The 27377-nt window shown below is 47.7% G+C and overlaps 1 protein-coding gene across 7 annotated transcripts in view; it reads left to right on the top strand.

The window, feature by feature from the left end:
* The window catches only part of PARP4 (poly(ADP-ribose) polymerase family member 4), a 2748946-nt gene that overhangs the window by 2604646 nt on the left and 116923 nt on the right, over nt 1-27377 (top strand). For all 7 annotated transcript variants that reach the window (XM_069639202.1, XM_069639198.1, XM_069639200.1 and 4 more), the window contains one exon: nt 14760-14862. In XM_069639202.1, coding sequence (XP_069495303.1) covers nt 14760-14862 — 103 coding nt within the window. The remainder of the gene's footprint in view (nt 1-14759; nt 14863-27377) is intronic.

Below are 27377 nucleotides of genomic sequence, written 5' to 3'. Positions count from 1 at the left end.
TTTTTCAATAAGGCAATTATTGGTTGGACAATCTCGGAAAAGGAAGGTATGAATTTCCTATAGAAATTAGCCAAGCCCAGGAAGGATTGTATCTGTTTCACCGAGGCGGGGCTGGTTCAGGATAAAATAGCCTTAACCTTGGATTGATCCATACAGATACCATCGGGAGTAAGGACAAACCCTAGGTAGTGAACAGTAGAAGTATGGAAGATGCATTTCTCGGGCTTCGCCAGGAGTCTATTTTCGCGTAAGAGTTGTAATACTGCTTTCACATGTTCTTCGTGCTTGAGAGGGTCCTTCGAAAATATTAGAATATCATCCAGATAGACAATCACAAAAAGGAACAGCATGTCCGAGAACACTCAATACATGAAACGTTGGAACACCGCTGGGGCATTAGCAAGTCCAAAGGGCATGACTAAGTATTCAAAATGCCCAAAGGGTGTTCTAAAGGCTGTCTTCCACTCGTCACCTGCCCTGATACAAATCAAATGATAGGCGCCCCTGAGATCCAGCTTGGTGAACACAACTGCGCCTCTTACTGCCTCCAGGATGTCTGAGATCAAGGGCAACGGATAGCGGTCCTTGAGAGTACATTGATTTAGACCTCGATAATCCAGACACTGTCTGAGTTCTTTAGTGTCTTTTTTAGGAACGAAGAACAGGGAGTCCCCTGATGGAGATTTAGATGGTCGGATGGTGCCATTTGCAAGATTTGTATCCAGGTATTCACAAAGGGCTTTCTTTTCAGGTTCTGATAGGATGAACATCCTTCCAAAAGGAATCACCCCGGAAGGTTCCGTTTCAATAGAACAATCTTCTGGTCTGTGGGGAGGTAAGGCCTGAACAATGGCAGAGGAGAAAACATCGGAATATTCCTGGTAAGCCTCCGGGACCCGGATGATGTTTGAGACTGAGATTGTGTTCTGATGAGTTGTAGGAAATCCCTTCGATGGTGTAGGATCAAGTAAGCAGTGGGACATACAAAGCTCAGAACCCAGTAACAAGGATCCCGCTGCCCAATTGATATAGGGGTTGTGTCTTTGAAGCCAGGGCATTCGCAGAACCATGAGGTAATGGGCTGACTTGATGATGTCAAATCTTATCCTTTCTCGATGTTGATTTATAACAAGCTCAATCTCCTTGGTCTGCAGGGTTATAGGTCCAGAAGAAAGGGGTCTTCCATCAATTGCTTCTACAGGTTTCATGATAGTCCGGGATTCGTAAGGAATATGGTGTTTAAGGACCCATTCATGATCTATGAATACCCCCATAGCTCCACAGTCGACCAGTGCCAGGATGGGGTATATTTCTTTCTTGGATGTTGTCAAGAAGGCCTGTAAGATTACCAAGGAATTTTGTCCAGGAGAGTTCAAGGATGGAATAGAGGTGGAGCAGGCATCTCTCTCCCGAACCTGTGCTCCGTTTAGGATCGGGAGCTGGCGTTTCCCCGAGCGCCGTGGGGGGCAATCGCACATTCTCTTACTAAATGTTTGTCGGATGCACAATACATAATCCAGTATGAATCCTTTGCATCCTCTCTTGTGGGGTAATGGGTCCACGGAAGGCCCCTAATTGCATAGGTTCAGCCTCATTGCTTGGAGTAGAAATGCCTTCTGAGCTCGAAGGGGTTCCAATGGGGTTTTTCTGGAGTGGTAACGTGGTTTTCTTTTTTTCAGCCTTTCTCTCCTGAATGCAAAAGTTAATCTGTAGAGCGAGATCTATTAGGGCTTGAAAGGAACCCGGGCGTGCCACTCTGGCTAAGGTAAAACAAGCTTCAGAGGACCAATCCGCTTCCTTAACCAGCTGTTTGAAGCGTGTGACATACGACAGCAAATCCTGGGTACCCTGATGAAAGTCGAGTAAACGTTCCTGGGCACTGGAAACTTGTTCCGGGCGTTCGAACATGGTCTTGAGGGCCTCTATAAAGCCATCGTAGTCATCCAGGAGAGCATCACCAGAGTTAACCAATGGGGTGGCCCAGGTCAAGGCATTCCCGGAAAGATGCGAAATAATAAAGCCCACTTTAGCCCTGGGCGTAGAAAAATAATAAGGCTTAAATGTAAAGTGGACCAAACAAGAATCTAGGAATCCACGGAGGCTCTTTGCTGAACCGTCGTACTTGTCAACGACGCCGCCTAGAATTACACTCTCCTTCGTGGCGGAATCACAGGATAACACCAATTGTTTTAACGCAGCGTTTTCCGCCTTTAAGTTTTGCACTTCGGTCGTCAGCTCTTGCATGCCACGCATAAGATCCTGGACGGCCGCTTCCATGTCTGTATCGAGATCGGTCAGGTGGCGTCTCAATCTGTCACAGGTTTCCCCTTTTCTCACTTGTTTTCTCTGTTTTGCGGAGTCCTTTGTCAGGGTTTTCTTCCTAGCAGTTCGGGTCTTGTACAAGCCCGCTTGCCCGTCTTCGGATTCCACGATTCGTTCAGCTTCTTCGTCCGGGATCTATGGAAACTCCAGGAAGCTTGGAATGGAGGCAGCACGCGGAGGCGGTCTGCGCGGAACGCGGAAGAAACAGGATCAAGGAAGGTAGGAGGAAGGTCCGGAAACCAGGAAGCAACACAGTTCAGGAGAACGAACTACGGAGCACATCAGGCCACAGCTATCGGTAGCGATGAGACGCGTTGAACCGCAGGGGAGTGGCTAATTTATAGAACGTGCTGCATAGGACGCAAAGGTTGATAGACCGCGTTCCGTGTATACGGCCATGTTGGGTGTACTACTTCGAGTAACCCCCGATGTGCCAGTAACCAGGAAGACCAGAAGGGGCGTGATTGACGGATCATGACAAGCAGAGAGTGGGGCATTGTAAAGAGAGAAAAGGAGAGGACCAAGTACAGAACCTTGAGGGACACCATAGAGAAGAGGAAGTGAGGAAGAGGTGCGTCTGACCCCAGTTACAGAATAGGACCGCTGCGAAAGATAAGAGTGGAACTACTCAAGGACAAAACCAGTAATACCCACAGAAGAAAGTGAGGAAATAAGAAGAGTGTGATTAACAGTATCAAATGCTGCAGATCGGTCGAGAAGAATAAGAATAGAGCAGAGCTTAAAATGACGAGCAGAGAGAAGAGAGTTAGAGACATATAAAAGAGCAGTCTCAGTAGTATGAAAAGGACAGAATCCAGATTGAAGAGGTGGTAGAAGAGAATTAAGATTGAGGAGACTAGCAACCTGGGCATATGCAGCCTGCTCAATAATTTTAGAGAGAAAGGGAAGTTAAATTGGGTGAAAATTAGCAGGAGTGTAAAGGTCAAGAGAGCATGTTTAAATGTAGCATGGAAACATGAGTTAGAAAGAAGAATTAGTGAGTGAAGTAAGATGAGGAACAAGATGGGGATATACATGTGGAATAAGAGAAGAGGGAAGAGGATCAGAAGGAGACAGCTTTGGATGAGCATGGGTAAGAAGGGTAAAAGTTTCAGAATCGGAAAGAGGAGAGAATGAGGATAAAGAGTATGAAGGTAAACTGGAAGAAGAGGAAGGAGGATGAGTGGGAGAAGAAACAAAAGCAGAACGAAGATTAGAAACGTTTGATGTGAAGTAACTAGCAAAGTCAAACCGAAACGTTCAATTGTTTTGCTGCAAGTAAAGCAGAGTCAAAAGAATAGTGTAAAGATGAAAGAGCAGCAAGATCAAACCGCGATCGAGATTTTTTACAGTGCCGCTCAGCTTTACGCAGACGGTAGCAGAGCGAGATAAGATCAGAATTAAGTCAAGACTTTCCGAGTGGGTGTAAAAGAACAAAGAGGAGAGACAGAATCAAGTACAGACATCAAAGTAGAATGAAAGGTCCAGAGAAGAGCCAGACTCATGGGAGGACATGTATGAGAACAACTGAAAATAATAGGAGTCAGTAAGTAAGATCAACTGAGAGCAGGAAGAATTAGAAGAGGGGATATTAAAGTCACCCAGAAGGACAAAGGTGACAAAGAACGAGGAGGATAGAAGGAGATCAAGATGGTCCAGAAAATCACTGGCTGGGCCGGGGGATGATACACAACAAGAAGCAAGACCGGAAAGGTGCCTGAGAAAGAAGAAAAATGATATCCAAAAGAATTAAAGGTTGGAAGGCAGAAAAAGATGGTAAGAGAGTCCAGGAGGAATCATAAAGAACCCCAGTACCCTGCCGCGTCTGAGAGGGTGAGGACTATGAGAGAATAGGGTGGAAGCAGTATGAATGGAAGCTGGTATAAAAAAAAGGCTTTGTCAGGGGTAATCCAAGTTTCGGTAAGAGAAAGAAAGTGCAAATTGGGATGGAAAAATATGTCAAGAATCGAGTGAGACTTATTGCAGACTGAGCGGGCATTGAGAAGACCGAAGTGAAAAACAGGCAAGGCATCTGTAGAAATTGGAGGGGAACATAGATTGAAATGGTGGCGAGAACGAGCAGAGACTCTGTGAGGAAAGGGACGGTGGGTTATCCAAGATGGAGTAGGGGAAGGCATGAAAATCAGAGTGTAAAAAATAAGTGGGAAAAGGAGCAGGTGGGCGGCAGATAGGCACATGATCAGGCACGAACAGGGGGAAAGAGGGAAAGACAATGTCCTTATAGGGTCGCCCTTTGAATGGGACGCCCAGGGCTAAGGACACCCTAAGCAGACCCTGCAGTTTATAGCGATTGTGCGATCCTGCAAAATGCTGCGAAAACTGCCGTTTTAGAAAAAAAGTTGTGAAAAACAGCAGTTTTTTCAAAAACAATTGCGAAAAGTGCTGATTTTGCAAAAGTGACCGTTTTAAAAAAAAAAAAAAAGACATAAGAGGCAGGTTCTTGAAACTATTTTTGATGCAAGAAATGAAATGTTCACGCACATCTCATCACTTGCGCCCAAAAAAAGAGCAGCCCAATCAACTATGGCATCTGAATGGGCGCATCTTATATGCACCCATTCAAATGGCCTTTTTCAACCCTTTGCGCAAATAAGGTTTTTTTCTGCACATTTAAAAGAGCATTCCAAATTTACAAACAAGATGTGCTTTTAAATGTGCAGAAACTGTAGGCAACCCTATGCACCCGCTTCGAATAGGCACTCAGAGGGTGCCACAGCATGATGGGGTCTTTCCTGACTCGGTCATGCAATTTAAAAAAAAAATGTTTTAAGTGTGACAGCAGAGTAATGAACCTGTTGTCTCACTTGGATTTATGTTCCTAAAATGGGATAGAAATGAATTTTTTGGGTCGCATTTTACAGTGCCATGCCCCATAAATGTCTGTCATGAAGAAATGCGCTGGGGGCCTGTAGAACATTGTCAGGAAAGCGCTTCCAACATAAGCGTATTCAAGGTGGCTGGCCACCACATCATTTGCACTACAGCTCAGCATCATGGAAACGTGCAGGTCACCTTTGAGAATAAAGTGACCTGCTGCTCATTTCCAAAAATGGGTAATCTAAAAATAGCATATCCTCGGCTCTAAAAAAATTGTCACAATAAGAGAGGGACACGAGAGAGGGGGGTGATGGGTGAGATGTCGAGTGATAGGCAAGAAAGCAAATGGAGAGCAGTGGGTCAGAGGGGAAAGCAGTGGGCAAAAGAGCAGAGAGGAAGCAGTGGGTGAGACATCAGGGAGGGAGCGGCGGGTGGGCTAGAAATCAAAGAGGGAGCAGAGTTACAGAAAGTAGAGAGAGTGTGGGCTCAGGAGGAGCAGTGGGCCAAAAAAGCTGAGGAAGTGGTTGGCAGAAAAGAGCCAGTGAGCTGCAGATTGGGAAAAGGGATGAGGGAAGAGTGCGATAGAATGGGAGAAAGGATGCACGATGCAGAAGTAGTGCGAAACAATTAAGGACTGTATACTGTGGGAGTAATTGGGGAGCGCACAGTGTGAGTTGGGGGTATGATTTGGAGTGTGACAGGGACTAGGGAGTGTAAATTGTGACTTGGCAGTGTGACAGAGCTTGTGAGTATGTGTATGACTGAGAGTGAGAGGTTTGGGAATGCAAGTTGTGATGGGTAATTGGTGAGATGTGCAAGGTGTGTTGGTGAGAGGTGTATGGGTGTTTGGGGATTGGAGAACATAGAAGGGGAACCTATCCCCCAGGTTCTTCAATGTTTACATGGGTGCCCTGGCACGTGTGATTGCCACTTTCATCTCTAACTTCCAATGTTATGCGGATGACATGCAACTCTCCTTCAGGCTCCCGTCAGCCACCTCCTCTACCTCGCTTATATCTGACTGTCTGCAATTCAGTCATGGTGTGCTGCAAACGACCTCTGCCTCTATGCCAGTAAGACTGAGATCGTTCGCATTGGGACTCCTGTTTCTGCCTTCCCACTCTCACTCTGGCCGGCCTCGTTAGACCCTGCGCCTGCACCCACCTTTGAGTCAAAAATCCTTGGGGTCATCTTCGACTCCACTCTCTCCTTCTCCATTCACATTTCGGACATCTCTAAAAAGTCCAACTACCAGCTGCACCTCCTCAGAGGTACTCTTCCTTTTCTCACCTGCCCCCAGCTGCTCACTGTCTCCAGAGCTCTTGTTCTCTCAAGGCTGGACTAATACAACAGCCTCTTTCTCAACCTCCCTGCCTCTGCTTTGCGTCCTCTGCAACTCATCCAGAACCGAACTGCAAGACTTATCCTTGGCCTCAAGCCCAGTGATCGCATCTCTCTGGCGCTGAAATCACTCCACTGGCTCCCTGTTGCTGCAAGGATCAAGTTCAAGACCCTCTGCATTGTCCACAAGGCCTTCTGGGTCCTGGGACCTACTTATCTGCAACAAAACCTAACTAAATACCGTCCCTCCCAAGCCCTCTGCTCATCTACCGCCAACCTTCTGTGAGTGAGCTGGTTCTCCAAGCAGGGATTTGGAGGGAGATCTTTATCCTCAGCAGGGGCCTCCCTCTGGAATACCCTCCATGCCGCCTTCTGTCTTAAGCCTGATCTCCTTAAGTTCCGGAAACTCCTTGAGACACATTCCTCTGCCTTCTCTCTCCCTCTACCCTGCTAACCTTTCTCTCGACTCTACCCCTCTATCCCTCCTTTTCCACAGGCTGCCGGGCATACCTCAGAGTCTCACAGGTCCCTGGCACTCTCGCACTTGCCTCCGGGCCTGCACTTGACTCATTGCTTCTGCACTTGGTCAGTGACCCATAAGAAGGGCATCTCTCAGCACTTACCCAGTTTCTGACTGACTGGGCGCACTTAGATCCACCCCCTGAACTTACCCCCCCTCCTGTACCGTCTGTGCACTTGCACAATCTGAATGTACCATACCTTGAAGATCGTCTATCTATCTTCCCTGTCTGTGCTCCTTGCATGGTTATGCCTCAAAGCACTTGGAAAAACTGCAGAATCGTCGTCCGGCCTATTTACTGTTATCTACACTGTTAATTGTATTATAGGCACTTATTTTGCCTGTGCAGACTTGTATCGTTCAGAATTTCAAGGGCTCTGAATGACTGTTCTTCCCCATATTCCCGCCTTGAACGCTTTGAAACACTTGCCTTGCGTATAGGCCCTTTACAAATAAACATTACCATACCATACCAATATTTTCAGAATTACTAGACGGATAACAATCAATACTGTCAATATTAAATAAAGCATGCACATTGAACCAAAAACATAGCCAAAACAAACACTGTTCTGCCAAGCCAGATATATCTGGGACTCATCCTATTAAATTGATACAAAAGGTACAAACAATGACACCCTGGCTCTCTTGTAGCCTTGCCCACTGTCTCTTTCCTGCAGTGTGCCAATCTTACACCCTCTAGTCAATAAAAGATCTGCCGCAAAAATGCTGTAATAAATAAAGGTTTGTGCCGCAAAATTTGCCATTTAATGCTGCAATATCCTGGAGGGTCTGCCTAAGGCCACTTCTTGAAGTAGCAGTCAGGTGATAATCACGTGACCGCTCCTGCACGTCAAGGGGCCACAGAGGCATATTATTAAAATGCATATTTTGGACATTTGCAGTGCAGTTTCTTACTGAAAGCACATCTTTCTAGTTTTTTGTTTGTTAATCATGCACATGTGCTAGCTGAATATTTTCGCAGGAGCAAGACAATTTCTGGCAAGTAAAATCTTTTTTGAATTGCGCTCTTATTTCTTCCTTGAAAATAATTAAAGGAAGGAAATGCATGCATTATTATGAAATGTGAGTCACCAGTCTCCTCGTTTGGACGTCACACTTCTGTCTTGCCTTCCTAAGATGCATTTTTAGTTGCACATGTATGAGTAGCGATGAAAACTTGTTGAGGCTTAAATTCTGAAGTGAACAAATCTAGAAGAAGCAACTTTCAATTTAAATGTTAGCAGACCTAACAAGCCCTTTAATAAAAAAAACTTCTCCAGCATGGGGTCTGGCATGGATTCACATGCTCATGAATATTCCCCGTCGTCAGGCTGGGAATCCTCGGTAAAGAAAAAACCAGTATCAGTTTTGTTTCTGATCTGCCTTTCGTAGTAATAACCAATCACTGGTCTCTGCGTCATACTGACCACAGCCAATGACTGCCCTCTACCTAAGCACCGCCTCTGGCAGCCATCTTCAGATTTTTACCGCACGTTCATGTGTTGGGATCCTCGTGCTATTGCTCTCGAGCGTTAGTGCTATTTTTTCACGTTTTTTCTCAAAAACTTAGTTTTTTTCGGTCAAAAGAGCCTCAAGCTCCACCGACTCTCCATCCGATCAACGGGGACCCGTTTCGGATTCGTCTGCGCCCCTCAAGGGTGAAGATTTCGTCGAGCTACGCTTTTGGAGGACTCCAGAAGTTTCTCAGGCCCGGCATGGCCCAGGAGAAGGGAAGCTCGACGCCCGGAAAGCTGTTCAGGGTCTGCCCTGGATGCCAGCTGCAGAACGTCTTCAAGGAGGACGAACACTCTTTTTGTCTTTACTGCCTACATGAGGACAAGACGCACGTGGAGAAGAACTGTGCATTTAGCGGCAACATGTCGGAGCGGACCATGAAGGACCGCCATCAACGTCTCGCCAACTGGCTAGAAGGGAAGAGCTCGTCCGGCGAGAAGAAGAGGAAGAAATCCGAGCGGTCTTCTAAGACCTTTGAGGACGCCCGGGCGACGGGGGTCCAACATAAGGCCAAGCACCGCGAGTCCGCTGGCACCGGGAGCGCCGAACGGTCGGGCTCTACGGGCGCCAGGCAGGGCGCACCCTCCCCGGCACCATCAACCACGAGCCAACGCTCTGGGTCGGGTAAGAGGAAGGCCGAGCACCCGGCGAAGCTCCTGGAGAGGCCCCGGTCGAGCTCGAAGGCGGAGGGGGAGCGAGGCAGTGTTCCCCCCCTCAAGGATAAGGCGGTGAGCGCACCTAAGGTGGTGAAGGCCTTAATCCATCCGGCCAAGCCCTCTATCGAAACTGTCACGGCGGCCCTGGCTCAGCCTGTGGAGGCTACACCAGTGGTGGCGACCTCGGGGCTCAGAGTCTCCCTGCCACCTCGGAGGGAGTCCTCTTTTGTGCCCATCGATAGGACCCCCGTGAAATCCCCCGTGGGGAAGAAAAAGGGGGGGCAGGGCGTCGTCGTAGATTCGGCCTCAACCTCGGAGGAGGAGCTGGTCGAGGTCTTAAGCCACGGCCTCGGCGTGGAAGAAGACCAGCCCGTCGGGATGGATCCCGACGCAGGTGACGACGAGGGTACCGACGGGGCCCCTGATCGCCCGTCGGATTCCCCTCTGCCAGCGCCGCGAGACAACTCGGCGGCCATTTTGTTGGCCATACAGTCCTTATGCTCTGAGATAAGGACGAGACTACCGTTGCCGACGGAACCCCTCCCGTCGGGGGACCCAGAACCGGGACCTTCTGGTGTTCCCCCTACCAAGAAAAGAAGGATCCACCCTCCACCTCCTTTTCAGCCGTCGCGCCCCTTCCAGCCCTCCTCCCCGTCCACCCGAGGGGATGATACGGGGACTGACACGGCAGCGACGGGTACGGACGACGAGGTATACGACGAGGATGTACCGTCGTCGCCTCCCACCAGGGCTTCTCCGCCCGTCGAGATTGGATCGTTCCACTCAATGATCGCCAGGGCATCCGAGCTTTTCCAACTCTGCCCTGAGGAGAAGAAGAAGGAAGGTTTCCTTTATCAGCGGCGCAAGGCCAAGAGGAAGACGGTCCTCGCGGTGCCTCTATTGAACGACATTTGGGATGAGGGCCTCACCCTCCTCAAGAACCCGTCCACGACGCCAGCTAGAAGAGACCGGTACGAGAAAAAGTACCCCCTGTGCCTCCGGGCGCAGCCTACTCCGAACTCCGTCGTCTCCGCGGCGGCCAGGAAAAAAGCGGGGGGGGGTGCGGCCTCCACATCGACTTCCCCACCGGACGGCGAGGGAAAGAAATTGGACGCTATGGGACGCAGAGTCATCTCGTCTGCAGCGACGACGATTAAAGCTGCCAACGTTTTGGCTATCGTGGCCCGATACGACAGGGAGCTCTGGTACAAACTGGCTCCCCTGCTGGACTTCTTGCCGGACGACAAGAGGGCAGAGGCCCTGGAGATCCTGCAGGAAGGTGAGGTGGCTTCGGACCACGCCATTACCGTTGCGACAGACATCGCCGACACTGGGTTCCGCCAGTTGGGCAACGGCGTTTGCCTTAGGCGGCGTGGATGGCTCAAGGCTATGGACTTCCGTCAAGACGTTCAGACCAGAGTCCTGGACATGCCCTTCGATGGGAACAACCTGTTTGGGAAAACGGTGGACGATTCCCTTCAGGCCATTAAAGCGGACACCGAGACGGCCCGGGCCCTTGGAGTTCTGCAACAACGACGGACGCCCTTTCGGAGCAGCGGAGGCAAGGGCGCCTCCAAAGGTTCCGGTGGCGGTTTCTCCTCCTACCGTCAAGCGGCCCGCTCGTCATCTCAGGAGGCCTACAGAGGACGAGGCAAGCCTGGCGGACCCCGCCGTCGTCGCCAAGGACAAGGCGCTAAAGCCTCGTCGAAGCAGGATTGAACCGGCCGGGGGGTCGGGCCCCCACCGAAGCACCCCGGTGGGAGGCCGGCTGGCGAGCTTCGTCAGCGTGTGGGAGTCCATCTCCACCGACCGTTGGGTGCTGGACGCCTTGGCCCGGGGCCACGCGCTCGAGTTTCAAAGAAAGTGTCCGCGCGTCCCCCCCGTGGCCAGGAAAGAACTTCACGTCCCTCAACTTCTACTGGAGGTGAAGGCGATGCTCAAGAAGGGCGCCATCGAACTCGTCCCAAAGAGGCTTCGGGGCTCCGGAGTCTACTCGAGATACTTCCTCGTGAAGAAGAAGACGGGGGGATGGCGCCCCATCCTGGACCTGCGACGTCTGAACAAGTTCATCAAGGCGCAAAGGTTCCGGATGGTCACCCTCCAGCACGTCCTGGGTCAGCTGGAGGAAGGAGACTTCCTGTCGTCGTTGGATTTGGAGGATGCCTACTTCCATATTCCCATCTTGAAGGGGCACCGAAAATTCCTCAGGTTTGTGGTCCAAGGGCGGCATTACCAGTTCAAAGCCCTCCCCTTCAGTCTACGGTCGGCACCCAGGGTGTTCACCAAGTGCCTCGCACCGGTGGCGGCTCAGCTGCGCCGCGAAGGGATCCACGTCTACCCCTACCTGGACGACTGGCTCATCCGAGCCAAGACAAGGGAGCTCGCCGTGGTTCACACGGCAAGGACCGTCCAACTTCTCACGGACCTGGGATTCTCCGTGAACTACGCCAAATCCCACCTGGTACCCGCGCAAGACACTCTGTTTCTGGGAGCGAGGCTCAACACAGTGTCCCTTCTGGCCTCCCCGTCGGAGGAGAGGACCAGGACCATCCTGGGCAAGGTGCAGCGGATGTTGGTGGCCGACGCGGCCAAGGTGAGGTCCATCAAGTCCCTCCTCGGAATGATGTCTTCCTGCATCTACCTCATTCCCATGTGCAGGCTCCGGATGCGCCTGTTGCAGGAGTTCCTGGACGCGCGCTGGATCCAAACGACGGGCAGCTTCGAGGAAAGGATCACACTTGACGAGAGTTTTCGACGAGCGATCCGGTGGTGGGGCACCCGCGCGCATCTGACGGCGGGCATGGACTTCCAGACCCCAGCCCACCAGGAGACAGTGACCACGGATGCCTCCCTGGAAGGGTGGGGAGCGCACACCGAAAATCTGCACGCAAGGAGCCTTTGGCTCCCGACAGAGAAATCCTTACATATCAACGTCCTGGAGCTCCGTGCAGTGTTTTGGGCCCTCAGGTCCTTCCTTCCGTCCCTCAAGGGCAAGGTGGTGAGGATCTTCACCGACAACACCACCACCATGTTTTACATCAGAAAACAGGGCGGAACCAGGTCCCCAGCACTATCCAAGGAGGCGCAGGACCTGTGGCATTGGGCAGTCGCCCAAGGGATGTTTCTGGTGCCGTTTCATCTGGCAGGGATAAAAAACACCATCGCCGACTCACTCAGCAGGGAGCTGCGCTCGTGCCACGAGTGGGAACTACGGCAGGATCTGGTGGATCGCCTCTTCCGACGGTGGGGCACACCCCAGATCGACCTGTTCGCGCCGGCGACGAACTCCAAGTGCCGGAGGTTCGCCAGCAGGTTTCCCCAGGCGAGGAGCATGGGCGATGCTTTCTCGTTCCCCTGGGAGGGCCTGTTCCTCTACGCGTTCCCTCCTTTGCCACTGCTAATCCGGCTCGTCAACCAGCTCAAGAGGTCACGGTGCAGGATGATCCTCGTCGCACCTGCGTGGCCGAGGCAGATATGGTTCCCGGACCTTCTGGACTTGTCAGCGTCCCCGCCAATCAAGCTGCCGGTGGACGCGGATCTGCTCTCCAGGGAAGGAGGCGCCATCCTCCACCACGACCCGAAATCGCTGAACTTGCAGGCCTGGCTCCTGCAGCGCTAGAGTTTGGAGGATACGACATACCGGCCGACTGCAGAGAGGTTCTTGCAAAGGCCAGGGCGTCCTCGACTCTTAAATGCTACGGACACAAATGGAAGAGGTTCTCTGTCTGGTGCCACGCACAGAAGATTAACCCTCTACGGATTACGGCTCCCCAAGTTCTGCCGTACCTGCTGACGCTGGTCAAAGCTGCACTGGCACACGCGTCCATCAAGATTCATCTTGCTGCGATCTCCCGATACACCAGAACCACGGGACGGACGTCCTTGTGGTCTCATCGTCTGGTGAAAGAGTTCATGAAGGGACTGTTCAGATCGTTCCCGCCGGTGAAGGCTCCGGCCCCGGCGTGGGAGCTCAACGTGGTGCTGACCAAGCTCATGGGACCTCCGTTCGAGCCTCTGCACTCGGCCCCGTTGAAGTTTCTGTCGTGGAAAACAGCGTTTCTTGTGGCCATCACCTCCGCACGACGGGTGGGAGAGATCCAGGCCCTTTCCTGCAAGGCCCCGTACTTGACTTTTCACGACACGAGGGTAGTGCTCAGGACGCACCCCTCCTTCATGCCCAAGGTACCGTCGGACTTCCATCTCAACAAACCCTTGGTGTTGCCTGTATTCTTCCCGTCGCCTTCGTCGCCGGCTGAGAGGACTTTGCACTCGCTGGATGTGGCTAGAGCGCTGAAGTTCTACGTGGACCGCACAAAGTGTTTTCGGAAGACGTCACAACTCTTTGTGAACTTTGGACCTGTCAATCAGGGGAAGGCTCTCTCGAAGGCTTCCATTTCCAGATGGCTCTCCGGCTGTATCATGTACTGTCATCGGTTGGCAAACCGACCGCTGCCCGGCCGTCCGAGAGCCCATTCCACCAGAGCGATCGCAGCTACCACGGCGTTCCTTTCTGGTGTGCCCCTGCTGGACATATGCAGGGCTGCTACGTGGAGGTCGACGCACACCTTCACGAAGTTCTACTGCGTCGATCGGGATTCCAGGGAGGAGTCCAGGGTCGGCCAAGCAGTGCTGCGCAACCTGTTCGCCTGAGGTGAGCCTGGTGAGGAGGTAAGATGCTTAATGTTGAGTTTGATGCAATGATTAATGTTGAGCCTTTGCCACCTCCCGTGGTTGTGCATGTGTGTACTGCTATGTATTCTTTATTCATGAGCATGTGAATCCATGCCAGACCCCATGCTGGAGAAGGAACAAGTTACTTACCTGTAACTGTTGTTCTCCAGCATGGGTCTGGCATGGATTCACATGCGAACCCTCCCGCCTACCCCTCTGCGGCTCTTCACTTGGTCATACTGCCACTTCACGTGCTTCCAAATCTGAAGATGGCTGCCAGAGGCGGTGCTTAGGTAGAGGGCAGTCATTGGCTGTGGTCAGTATGACGCAGAGACCAGTGATTGGTTATTACTACGAAAGACAGATCAGAAACGAAACTGATACTGTTTTTTTCTTTACCGAGGATTCCCAGCCTGACGACGGGGAATATTCATGAGCATGTGAATCCATGCCAGACCCATGCTGGAGAACAACAGTTACAGGTAAGTAACTTGTTCCCTTTGCTACATCAGTGCAGATTTTCCAAATATATTGGGCAACTATGCAGGAGTCTGCAGCCTTTAGCTCTCCAAATGATTTGGACTTCAACGCCCATCAGCCCTAGAAAGCTTGGTCAACGGTGAGGGATCATGGGAATTGTAGTCCAAAACATCTGGAGAGCCGCAGGTTGCAGATTCCTGAACTGTAGGATGGTCATCATTTCCAGCACTTCAACAATGCAGTTTTTCCATAAGTATTGAAGGAAATGTGTTCTGCGTTTGTATTACGCTTGGAAGGGAATTTTGAATTTCACACACTTAGATTTTGGATGTGTGTATTTTTTACAGAAACTCCTTTGAAGCTCTATAACATCAGTCACCTCTTGTGAAATTGTTTTACTCTGTTTTTCGCAGGATCACTACTGGGAGCTTGATGAAAAGCTAGAGATTGCTTTGAAAGTGAACGTGAGCTTCCTAATCGATGTATTTCTTGCACAGAAAGGACTTAATTCTCTGGGTAAGGGCAACTTTTCCACCACTCCTAACGATAAGGAAAGAGGATGCATAGTGTGAGGTATAATCTAATACTAATAAGTATAATAGTTGATGCTCACTTGGATAAATGGCACATTTTCAAAGTCTGCATCATGACTGGATCACAACTGTTTCGAAGTGCATTCACTGATATTGTTTTTTTGTACATTGATATCAGGGGTGTTGCTAGGTCTGGAAAAGATCCGGGGCTACGCTAATGTCGGGACTGTCGGGACTCAGGTTAGCTAGCCTTTTGGTTGTAGCCTCTGAGCTTCTACTCGGGGCTACAACCAAAAGACCCGGGGCTATAGCCCCCCCCTCTAGCAACGCCTCTGATTGATATTCAACAATTCTGCCGTCAGTTTTTTAATTGTATCAATTGGTACCAAACACGATATTTGTAAGACCAGAGTGTGTCCTTTTCATGTATCCATAAATGATACCTGTGATCTGTAGAAGAAAATAAACATTTTGAGCAATAAAACACAGGTAGCCATATCTAAAATTTAAAACCAAATTGGGGCTTTGGGGCCCCTGTGAACGGATAAAAGCCCCCTCCATACCATGCCAAAGTAATCCCTCCTACTTCCTCCCCATTACTTCCCATGCAGCAATAGCTACACACCTTTAGATCGGTGCTGTCAATTCACAGGAAATGTTTGTTTCAATTCCACACATACTTCTCATTACTAAATCACCAAACAGTGATTTGCAGATCTCCCTCTGCCTGCAAGCAGCAGCCCTTCCTGCTTTTCCGGGCATGAAGAGTAAGCCGACCGGATAGACTTGGACCATGAAGCCTATTCGGTGTATCCACAAATAGAACACATTTCAAAAGATAGAGTCAGGCAGGGAGCAGAGAATATGCGAAATCTCTACTTCTTCACAGTAGCCACTCTGACTAGCATGTGTTCTTTCATATAGTGGTTTTATTCATTTTGTGTATACTGATGCATTTTAATAATTACTATTTTATTTTTTATTTAGCAATTGCTGAATCATTCTTGGTATTTTGTGGTATAGGAAGAATTGTTGTTCCAAACTGTTTCTCTATTACTGAATGCTGAATGTCATTGTCATTGTTATTGAATTTAGGAGTTACTTTAGCAACCAGACAGTGAGTTAGCTAATTTTAATTGTTAATGTTTTTTCATGTATGATTGCACTTTGCATTTTTAGTTTAAATAATCCACTTGTATCTTAAATCTGTATCTTGACTTTAGCTGCACCTTGGTGTTTTGGCAGTCCTAGCTTGGGAGCAGCCTTTCTTTTCTGACTTGCAGCAATCACATGGGGGTCTATGGCTCAGCACATATTGTAATTGATACAATCAGGCGGACATGATGTCTGTCCAGAGGGAATGTTAGTTATTGAGCACAGTCCTCTTTGGTATTACACTTTTGGTAGTTTAGAAAGGCCGAAAACAAACCAATAAGTGAGCTGGCTAGGTTTGTAAAATATTTGTTTTAACTTCTTGCATATTTGGCTTTTTAAAAATAATTGCAGTTTTAATGACCAATTTATATCATAATGTTTTGGCTTGGCCTTTGCTGCTTCATGGTGTGGCAGCTCTCTTAGCAAAGCAACAGCCTTTCTTCTCTGAACTGTAATAATCACATCGGGTGTGTCACTAAGCGCAAATAACCCATAGTCTGTACTTGATTTAATGTTAAGATGTGAAATGTAGACACATCAATATCCACCTTTTTTCTGTATTCTTAACAATTCCCTAATGAAGCATCACAGTCTGCACCAAAGTGCTCTATTGTATGGTAAGTGACCGCCATCCAATTTAGTGGTGCCGAGCTGGAGACAGGGGCATTTGACAAGGGCAAGGATCACATAGCACAAAATAGAGCCCAATGGTAAGGGTTCTAATGCTATTAGAGCTTGTGCAGAGTGAAAAAAGGAAACCTTATCTGTTGCTTCCTGTGACAGAGTCCATGTGTCCATGACCTGTGCCTGGTGTGTACACATCACAAAAGAAAGTGTGACATCCTGGCTTTTATAGTCAACGCCTGCATTCCATGCTTGCTGATAAGCTAGCAATCTGAAAAGGGATAAGGACAAAATAAAATAATTAAATGGAGCACTTAAAAGATGCTCTATTAGTGCTCTAATGTTAGAATATAACTCATTGACTATTGAGGCAGAAAGTATTACATTTCTTTCTGTGTGGATCATTCATTCAGTTAGTGTCAGGAACTTCAGAATCATTAATAAGAACGTTTCAAGAAGAACCTTCACAGGAACATAATGTTTTTAAATTTTTTTCATTCTTGTCTTAACTGGATAATACAATTTTTACATGATTTATGAGTCCATTGTCTTGGTATTGAATAAAATACTCGTTTACTAATGATGTCATGACTCCTCTGCGCAGACTATGTTCTTAGTCCTTTTCCTCAAAAGCCATTAGCCACGCTATCCAAGCCCAGGCTTTGACAATATCTTACAACGGCGATCCCCATTTTTGTTGTTTTACCGCTCATCAGCTGGTTCCACCAGTATGTTTCATCGAGAATATAAGTGTATTTGAATAGGTGGCCCATGTGAATTTGTCTGTTAGCGGTTGTGCCTTTACACGACAGGAGTAATCTTTTTGAAGAACCTTAGTCTTACCTCATAGTTGCCCACACTGCAGTGTGGACTCTTTCTTCTCATTAGTGGAGCACTCTCAGCACAAATCGTACTTTCTGAAAAAAAACGGATTCAGTCTTCAAGATCTGCTACCTTCCAATTAGCAGATCATTATGTTTGTTAAATCATAACCACCATACACACTGGGAACAATCTTATAATTCCCCTTTTAGATGCTTTACTGCATAAGTCAAAGGGTATGATATGATAATGATAAGATATGGTATGATGAGTCATTTATAACGCGCCTGTACACAAGTGTTTCAATTCATGCATTTTAAGGATCAGTTTAGTGACAAAGTATATCAGTCCTCTATGAGTGAAGCTTCTTTATTTAGCCACATGTGTGGACATACTGGCCTGGCATATTCCCTCCTGGGAAGGACTGATATTTTGGCTAATTTTAAATGAATGGCTAGAAATGCAAAATAATCAAGTTGTGAATTACTTATTAGATGGTATTTCATACTTTGGCTGTTGGAAAATCCATCTGCCTTCACAGAGTCAGCAAGCAAACCTTTGATAATGCACAGACCGGCTCTTTTTAATAAAGAAACCCTCCTTCGATCTAACAGTTCCTGGAAACATCTGTCTTCTTTCCAATCTCATCTACCTGGCCAAACTCTTGGAACAGGTAGTAACTTCATAGTTACAAATTGTGTAGAAAATAACATCTTGAGGGACACCTTAATAGCAGCCCAAAGTCTTTACTCCCTACTCTTCTTGACCATCTTGGCACACCAATGATAAAGGAAGGGTATACATATTTGTATCATTAGTTTTGCCGGTCACCTTCAACTCTGTAAATCATTCAATTATTGCCCCTAGATTGGCAGACAAAGGTGCCAGAGGACTAGTATTCACTTGGATAAAATGATTTCTGGAAAACTTCCACAAACTTGTCTCCCTCCCGCTGTTTTCATCCATCCCACAGCTAGTCAGGCTGCGGCATGCCACAGGGCTCAGCGAAGTCACTCTTACTGTATAACCTCGATCGGTTTCCACTGGCCATAGTGATTCATTCCTTTATGAAAAGTTATGAAAATGTTTGCACACCCACACAGCCGCCAGGCTCTCTTTTTCTGCTTGTGAATATGCTGATTCGTGGGGGCCAGGGCTCTGCTTGCATATGCTACAATATGCCTGGGGTGCACATCAGGGCCACTAGTGTGTGCCAGAATCGCTCCTAGCCCAACAGGGCTTGCGTCCACAATGATTTCTGTCTGCCAGTCAGGGTCAAAGTAGGCCAGGTGATGGGCTTCTGCCAAGGCTGTTTTGATTGTGTCGAAAGCCTCTTGACATGCCGTTGACCAGGTGAATAGGGTGTCTTTCTGCAGCAGCCATCATAGTGGTTCTGTGATGGACACATAGTAGCGAGCGCAGTAGCCTGCCATCCCCAGGAATTTTTTATTTTTTTAAAATTATTCAGCATAGTTATTATACAAGCTTTTCATAAAATCCTTGTCTTCCCATGTCAAAGGATGAAATCGCATTTTCAATAACTACACCTTATTATGCTTGTCCTCACAGACATAATCCCTTCATCGCCCCCCACAGGTCCACATTATTTCGGTCTACACTCCTCCCAATCGTACAACCCTCTCATTTGTTCCCCATAAACCATCTTTTGGCAAGCGGAGGTCTAACTGTTCTCCCTCTCAACTGTCCATCTGTTCTTGTTTCCGAGGGTTAGGATCCCTTCCTCTATAGTGCCCTTGTTAGGGACAATTCTCATAAATGGCTGATTTCCCTTACCTAATGAGTCCCTCAGCAGCCTTGCTGGATTTCTAGGATTTAATTTTTTAACCTGGTAAGAGTGTGAGCCTTTTTCCCACTCTTACATGTGTTTTCCTGTGTGTGTTTTCACTTTTTGTGTGATCTTGAGCACTGGAGCTTCACCTACGCCATGGCTTCATATTTTTATGTGTGTTACACAGCACCTTCAGTGCAGTGACACAGGGTTGGCTTTGAGACTTCCCATCGGCTTCATTTTCTGGGGCTGACTACTGTCCCCCAGAAAAGGGTAAAGTTGCCATTAACTTTACCTTAGTCACTTTAAACCACAGACCCAGTACACCCCATCTTACATGGAGTATTGGAAAGGGTTAACTCTTAGCCCTTTTTGCCTGTGCCTCTTGGAGCATTGTTTCGCTCTCTCTACATTAAGACTTGGCTGGTGGCAATGGTATCTACCCTAACTTTTCTACCGCAATTATTTTATATAAACGTGGTATTCTTTTAGGCTATTATATTAGCCTCGAACATAAACCCACTTGACCAAATACATTTTATTTTGGCTCCGGCTGGGTTTATTCGCCAATCCTTTTTGTTAAAGCCTTTCTCGTGTTTTTCTCTGCGCGCCAAACCGGGGATGACTCCTTTGTCTGCTTTCTTTTCTCTAGCTTCTGCACAGAAGCCCTCCTTAAGGCGCCTGAAAGTCTAGGTAGGCAGGATGTGAGGGAGTGATCTTCGGACCCCTGCCATGGGTTCCCTTGGTAACCCAAGTCGCACTCCTGTTTGATTGGCTGAGGGGACTGTCCTTGCCAGGACAGCCACCTTGCTGTGTGATTGACAGCCAGGCTGTATGAATGGGGGAAAACTGCATAAAAAGCAGGTCTGTGGGACTGGAAAGGCAGAGTCACCACTGGAACGAAAGAACCAACGAGGAACTGGCAGAAGAGGACCCCTACAACGACTGAACCGCCCGTTGAAGCACTGCTGCAGGTCCGAATGTTCAGAATCCAACGATAGAGAAGATCCTCCAGGAAGCTTCTTCCCTTGAGCTGGTGGGACCAACCAGTTCGCCCAAACTACAAGCCAGGACCCCTCCTCTGGTCGAATTTGCTGTACAGAGCTACAGTGGGCTGGATAGCCAGGAAGGTCAGACCCTGCTTGGGTGTTAGGCAGAAACCTGTGCAGTTCCCTTAGGGACCACTGCAAAAAGTTTAAGACTACAGGTGTTAGCAGTAAACCCAAATGGTAGCAGTCTATACCACCCAGATTTACCTGGTAGCTGTGGCTGAGCAGTCAGACTTCACTCAAGAAGAGTTAGGCAGCATATAGAGTATACACAATAGGGCTAAAAATACAGTAGCACAAGCAAACACTGACCAGAGCTTTGGTATAAAAGTATATAATTATTTATTTAAAAACACACTTGTAAAAATACACTGGCACTAATATGTCAAGCAAGTTCAAACACAGTCACTAGAAATATATACACCTCCCCAATTAATTATTTGACAAGTCTAGGTTAGTACACCACTTATTTAGCAAAACAGAGGTGAGCGCGTAACCATAGATGGCACTCCAATAATTATTTAAAAAGGGAGAGAAAAGGCAGAAATAGGAAAACACACAATACCAACACTTTTAAAGAACCACAGCATGTCAAGAAAGGCAGGGTCTACTGTAGAGCAAAAAGTTCATAGGCCAGGCCCACTCTTGGAGAGAGCAAGGCGGAATGTGCCCTAGATCACACAGTGGAAATGCACTAAAAGTCTTTGCAGGAAAGTCAAAAAGAGGTTGGATCAAGATAGAAAGGTAATGTTAACGGGTCTGAGGTCACCCCAGGATAGAGAGTCAAGGATTTACGGGACACCTTGAACGGTCTGTTGCAAGGGAGACCAGGCGGGACACAGTACCTGAAATGGTGAGAAAGCTCCAGCGGGGGCAGTTGTTCCTGGCAGCGGGTGCAAGTCGGTGCTTCGTCCAGGGGAAGAGAAGATGTCGACTTGGAGGAAAGCTGGAGATCGTTGCTCTGCCGGGGAAGAAACCAGCCGCAGAGTTTCCCGGTTAAAAGGTACTACCCTTTTATTTGCGGTAGTGGTGAAGCGTGGCTATCCGGCCACCGGGGTGCTTGGCACGGGCGATTCGACCACGAGACGATCCAGGAAGGCGAAAAAGGCGAACTGGTTGGTCCCACCAGCTCAAAGGGAAAAAGACTCCTGGAAGAAGATCTTCTCTGTCGTCGGGAAAGTGGTGAGTTTCGTACAGCAGGGCTCCACCGGTGGTGTCGTCGTTGTAGATGGCTCAGCTTCTCCCCTCTTCGGATTCTTTAGGTCCTGTGGCGACTTCTGAAGTTCCAGTCCCCAAAGCCCTGCTTTTATGCAGCAAAACCCCCATTCACCAGCCTAGCTGTCAATCAAACATGCTAAGTGGTGAGCCGGGCGGCTCACCACTGGGCCAATCACACAAGAGTGCGACTTGAGTTGCCAAGGCAACTCAGTCCAGGGTACCTATTCCCCCCTCCCACACATCCTGTAGACCCAGACAGAGTGGTACCACTTTTGGAGGCTTCTGTGCAGAAGCCTGCCAAAAGTGGAACAAAGGGCTCGACTTGGGTTGGAGTTACAGAGGCGAACACAAGCGCTATTTTAAAACTGAGTCCTGGCAGAAAGTCCCAACCGGGGAATAAATACTAAATAAATAACCCAGTGGTATCTTTAACATTGCACCAAAAAAGTGGTGCGTTTAAAATGAATGGGAAAATCCCATAGGAAATATTCCGGTGGAATATTTCGCGTGGTAATCACTGCCACCAGCCAGAAACTCGACAAGGGGGGACTGGACAGTGCCCCCTTGAAAAACAGACCCAGGGGCAATCGAATTACCCCTACAGGTACTTCCACAATATGATGGTTTGTACTGGTTCTGTTCACAATTTAAGACTAGTAAAGTCAATGGTGACTTTACATGCCCTGGGAGACAGTAGTCAGTCCCAGGGTATGGAGTCTATGTTTGGGGGCCACTATGACAGCCCTGTGTTACTGCACTGAGGGTGCTGTGTAACACACTTACCAAAAACACATGAAGCCCTATGGAGTAAAAGACCCCATAGCCCATAAAACACATTACAAAGTCAAAGGACATTCTCAAATCTTGCCTAAGAGTGGGAGAACAAGAGTCTCACTCTTAGCAGGAGAAAAAATTAAACCCCAGAAATCCAGCAAAACTGCTGGGGGACTCGCTAGGTTTGGGAAATTAGCCTTTTCAGAGAATTCTCCCTTACATTGGGTTTTAAGGAGCACACCTTTTATTCGTTGCTTTGCTCTGCTGCTGGTTTCTTCCCTGGGTAGTGCAGGACCCTTCAGTCTTCCTACTTCTTGTCAGTCCGACAGTCACTTCAGGAACTGTGAGCCTGCAGGAACTACCAGGAACGTCCGCCTCAGCTACAGCTCGCTCTCCGTTTTAAGGTACTGTGCAAATCCGATTGTCCGTTTCGTTCAAACGCGGTTAAAGTGTTTGAAATAGTTCTCCAATCCGAGGGCTTGTCCTTCTCTTCTCTTTGAACTAACTTTTGTATCAACCAACCTCGTCCAGAAACTGTGCCCGAACTTTACCCCGAAATACCCTGAACTGTGCGATCTTGAGCAAAAGACTTTTGACCCATTGACTTTGGCCCTACGCCTTTTCTACCTGATTCTGTCTCTGTAGTTCCTCTTGTTCAATTGCCCTGAGTACTTACCTGTTGGTTTGACCTAATTTCTAATAACTTTGTTTTTCCCTCCCTTTTAAATTACTGGAGTGCCATTTTGCTGCCACTTCGTTTTGTGAGCTTCAGTTGTCTGGAATTTAAGGGAAGTGGTGTGGTGTATTAAGAGTGTGATTTTTTTAGACTGCTTATAATAGTGTACTGTTATACAACTGAATAAATGTATATTCTTTTACTTGAAAACCTTGAGTCAGTGTTTGCCTGAATCATAGTAATTGCTGTCCTTTGTGTAACTATTTGATACTGCTCACTTATTCTTGAGATAAGTCTGGCTGCTCCGCTACTGCTACCTCTATAACTGTGTAGTACAGGCTTGTACCAAAGGTGAAATTGTACTGTGACTTGTAGTCTTAATTGTGTGTGGTGTTCCCAAAGGGTACTGCATATAATTCTGCCTAACAGCCCTTTCCTGGTTTTAAAGTAAGCTACTCTAACAGATCTTATGGTCCTTTGCTTCCAGAGATTCCATCTAAGTACAAGCCCAGAGCTCTGGTTGCTGGTCTATTAGAAGCACCATAAAGTGTTTCCCACCAGACTTTGACATTCAGTCTGTGTACTTAGTTCAGTTTCTCAAGTAAAAGTGTAGGTCTCTCCTTTCTACATTTAGTGCAGAATAATATCAAGTGTCGTAGAGATTCCACTTTCCGCTGGCAATATCAGCATTTGTCGTCCTTTCCAAGGCCGTATTTGAATAGTACTTCTTAGTGCAATCTCAGAATCAAGTCTTGATATTTCGGACAAGTGAATTTTCTCAGGTATTCCGGGGTAATGCTTGGTAAACCAGTAAGAAATGTTCTCAGAGTATGGCAGCTTGAATCCGCTCATTTTCTTTCCGTGCCCTCCTAATCTGCCGCCAGCAATGCTTCTTTCACCTTCTTTGGATTGTGACACAGGGTTTCCATTGGTATGCCCAAATTCGCAAGTATATTTAGACACGCGTCCCTCCACTTGTTTAAAGGCCAGAACGACATGCCTTCATCTTTGATCTTAATTATTCTGTATTGTGGCGGGCACTTTGGACAAATTACCTTTCGAAATGTCATTTGGGATCTCCATTGAATTCGGGAGTGTAATGAGTACCGGCCCAGCTCGTGTCTTACCACACCCATTGGTACAGCATTTGGGAGCCTCAGAATTCACTTCCAATATCTACTTTCCAGTTTATCCCAATGTTCTTTCGGGAAGTTCAGACCTGCTTCCCCCGCGTAAAATAAAGCAAGTACAACCTTCTGATTGTAGAATGTGATCAGAGGTAAGGAAAATTTGCCATATTTTCTTCGTATTACTAGGCCTAGGGCTACAAGCTGATTAGTTTTCAGCAGAAGACTTTGCTTCCAATGGGTGTCCCCTCGATCTGAGCTGATCATGATTCCTAAGTATCGAGTCGCGACTGAAGTTGTTGGTTTATCTTCTCTAAGTCTCCAAGTGAAAGATCTTTTTATCTTGGTTCTTGGATTTTTAATCACTAGTATCTCCGATTTCCAGATATTGATTTTTAGCCCATTTTTCACTAAATAGACCTGTAGGGCGTCTAGCTTTCTCTGCAGATGGACTGGTGTAAGGTCCAACAGGACTAAATCGTCCACATATAGCAGGTGCCCTTCAGCGGTTCCATTTATCGTCGGGAAACATGATCTTGACAGTTCCAGCATCTCCTTCATATCTTTTATGAAGAAGTTGTAGAGAATTGCAGCCAAAGGGCATCCTTGTTTCCAGCCTTTGCAATTTTCCATTTACTTAAAGGCTGCCTCTGTGTCGATAAAGGCCATGTACAGGTTTTAATTTGCTTTCAAGTTCTTTCATTTTATGAAGCTGATTAAGAGGAGATTAAATCCACAGTCCACGTTTATTACAAAGCTTGCTTGTCTTTGATCAAAATTTTCTGTGTCGACTATCCTTTCTTTTAATCTTTTAAGGAGAATTCCGGCATAAACTTTACCTAGAACATCTAGGAGGGAAATTGGGCAGTAATTTTCGGGCCTGCTTCTGTCCCCTTTCTTATATATTGGCATAACTACCGCCTTTTTCCATGAGTCCAGAGTTCTTCGTAGTTGATTTATTCTTAGAAACTGCTCTAAACAGAAGTCTGTCCATATTTCTGGGGCTAGTTTATGTGTGGAATTGGACAGCCCATCAGGGCTGGGTGCTCTTTATGAACTAGCTTTAGCAATGATGTTTTTGATCTCCTCTCTTTTCATGGTATTTAACCTTGGTGTATTACTTGGAGATGACACTTCCAACGACTTCTTCGTACAGCTTTTTTGCCCGTATAGTGTTTCAAAGTGTTCAACCCAAACATCATCTTGTATGGGATTTAGTTGACACGCTCCTATGTCACACTCTTTTCAGTTAAGGAGGGTCCAAAGTTGTCTTTTGTTTTTGTTATTCATTGCGTCCAACATTTTTTCACCATCGTTTTGATACACAGTCATTTAATGTGCCTTAACTCAGTTTCTATAGCACTGTTTTAGCTCTTTTTTCATGGCCATCCTTGTAATAAGCAGTGCCTCGTTTAGAGCCTTCTAGTCTTTTAATAGCTGTCTTTTTTGTCTTCTACTTCTTTATCATAAAGATGTTTTCTTTTTAGACCCTAATTTCCTGTGTCTTTGCTTGTATTTCTAAACAGCATCAAGCAGTACTCATACTCCACTTAATTTTCTGGGTTAGTTCTCCATGCTTCCAGGCGCTCAGAAAGTGCTGGTAATGATCTCCCATCTATCTTTAACCAGTTTCCGAGCGTAACTTTTCATTCCCAGAGATTCTTTCTCATTGTTCCAACACATAAGGAAAAGAGCTGTGTACAGGTTAATATCAATGGCCAGTGATCACTAAGTTCGGTGCACATTACTTTTAGTGCGTTCACTTCATGAAAAGTTTTTTCATCTACAAAGAAATAATCCAATGTGGCACTAAGCCTTCCGTAGTACCATGTTTTAGCTCCAGGTTGGTCTCCTTTTATGTGTCCATTTACCATGTACAGATTTCTACACACATTTCTTCCAACCATTTCTGACTCCTACATGATGTATGCCCAAGGCTTCATTCCTTTACATTAGTGTTATTTGGCCTCAGTTTTCCGCATATAATTATTCTGGGATTATCCTTCTCTGACCTTAGGTTATCTAACCATTTTGTAACCAGGTCTAGATAGCGCTTCCCATTCCAATAAAAGTTTAAAATAATCATGGTCGAGGGGGCGCAGGCAGGATGGAAGCTTGAGAACCCAGCTCTCCACAAGCCTCCGTCCATCAGCGAATTTTACATGCCTACCCAGCCCATATGTTGTTAAAATTTGATGCAGAGCAAGAAGAAGGGGTCGAGACCACCGGACCCAAGTTTCATTTGAAAATGTGTCGTTTTACTGGGTAAACGACCGTGCTGCAGCGGCACACCCCCCTATCCAAAAGGGCCTCCGACGTGAAGGAGTGGCGTCGGAAGGGAAAGCTCCAAAAAGCCGATCGCCAAACACACTGAGCCGCATAGCAACTGGAAGCACGGCGACGTGGCCGTGCCTTGAGGGGGATTTCCGCTGGTGTGGCCATCCGGTCTGAAAGCCAGGTGGCTTCTGCAGGCGCGCCCATGCCCCCCTTACAGCTAGAACTGTGTGGCGCTGGCGAGGGCAGGCTTCGGGCACAAGGTGCCTCGCGGAGGGATAGGAGGTCCAACGCCCACGGAGGAAGTGCCCCAAAAATAGATTTGGAGGTTGCGTCTTCACCTTCCCCTAGCCTCCGGGGCTTCGAGGCAGGAGTCCCGCATTGACAGCTGGTAGGAGGTGCCAAGAGGAAGTAGCCCTCTGGCGTATACAAGGAACAACACACAACACGACATTGTGTTTTCGCTTGAACAGTGCAGCATGGATCGTGAGGACGCGGAGGCCTTGTGAGGAATAATCACCTTGGCACGGCTGGAGGTGGGCTTGATCCGGCAAAACATCAGAAGGTGTGGTCAAGAAGCACACAGATTCTGAATAAACCCTCTGGCGCCTCTCTAGCAGTGCTGACCCTTCAGAGCAGCCCTCGGTACACCAGGAGACGGCATAAGGTAAGGAGGGGGAGTGAGCTTGCGGGCCCCTTGAGGTGTAGCGCTTTCAGAAGACTTCTGAAGAACCAAGGGTGCTGACCCCCTCCACACATTCTACTAGCCACCAGCCTCGCTGGTGTTCACCTAGGAGTTGGGTCGCCAATGTTGAGTTGTGTTTGTCAGCAATAAGGTTTTGGTAGGTGGAACCACGCAGAAGCTGCTTAATAGGCATATCTACTGCCTAAACACCTGCTTTTGCCTTGACAGTAAGGGGGCGTCCCCCATATACCCACTTCGGGGGTAAACTGTCAGAACCCCCCATCCAACAAAACTTGGACTTGGCA

Source organism: Ambystoma mexicanum, chromosome 7q (assembly GCF_040938575.1).
Source record: "Ambystoma mexicanum isolate Mex_15411 chromosome 7q, UKY_AmexF1_1, whole genome shotgun sequence".
In the NCBI taxonomy this organism is placed as follows: Eukaryota; Metazoa; Chordata; class Amphibia; order Caudata; family Ambystomatidae; genus Ambystoma; species Ambystoma mexicanum.
The sequence above is the reverse complement of the archived record's forward strand: the minus strand, read 5'-3'. Positions and strand labels throughout refer to the sequence as shown.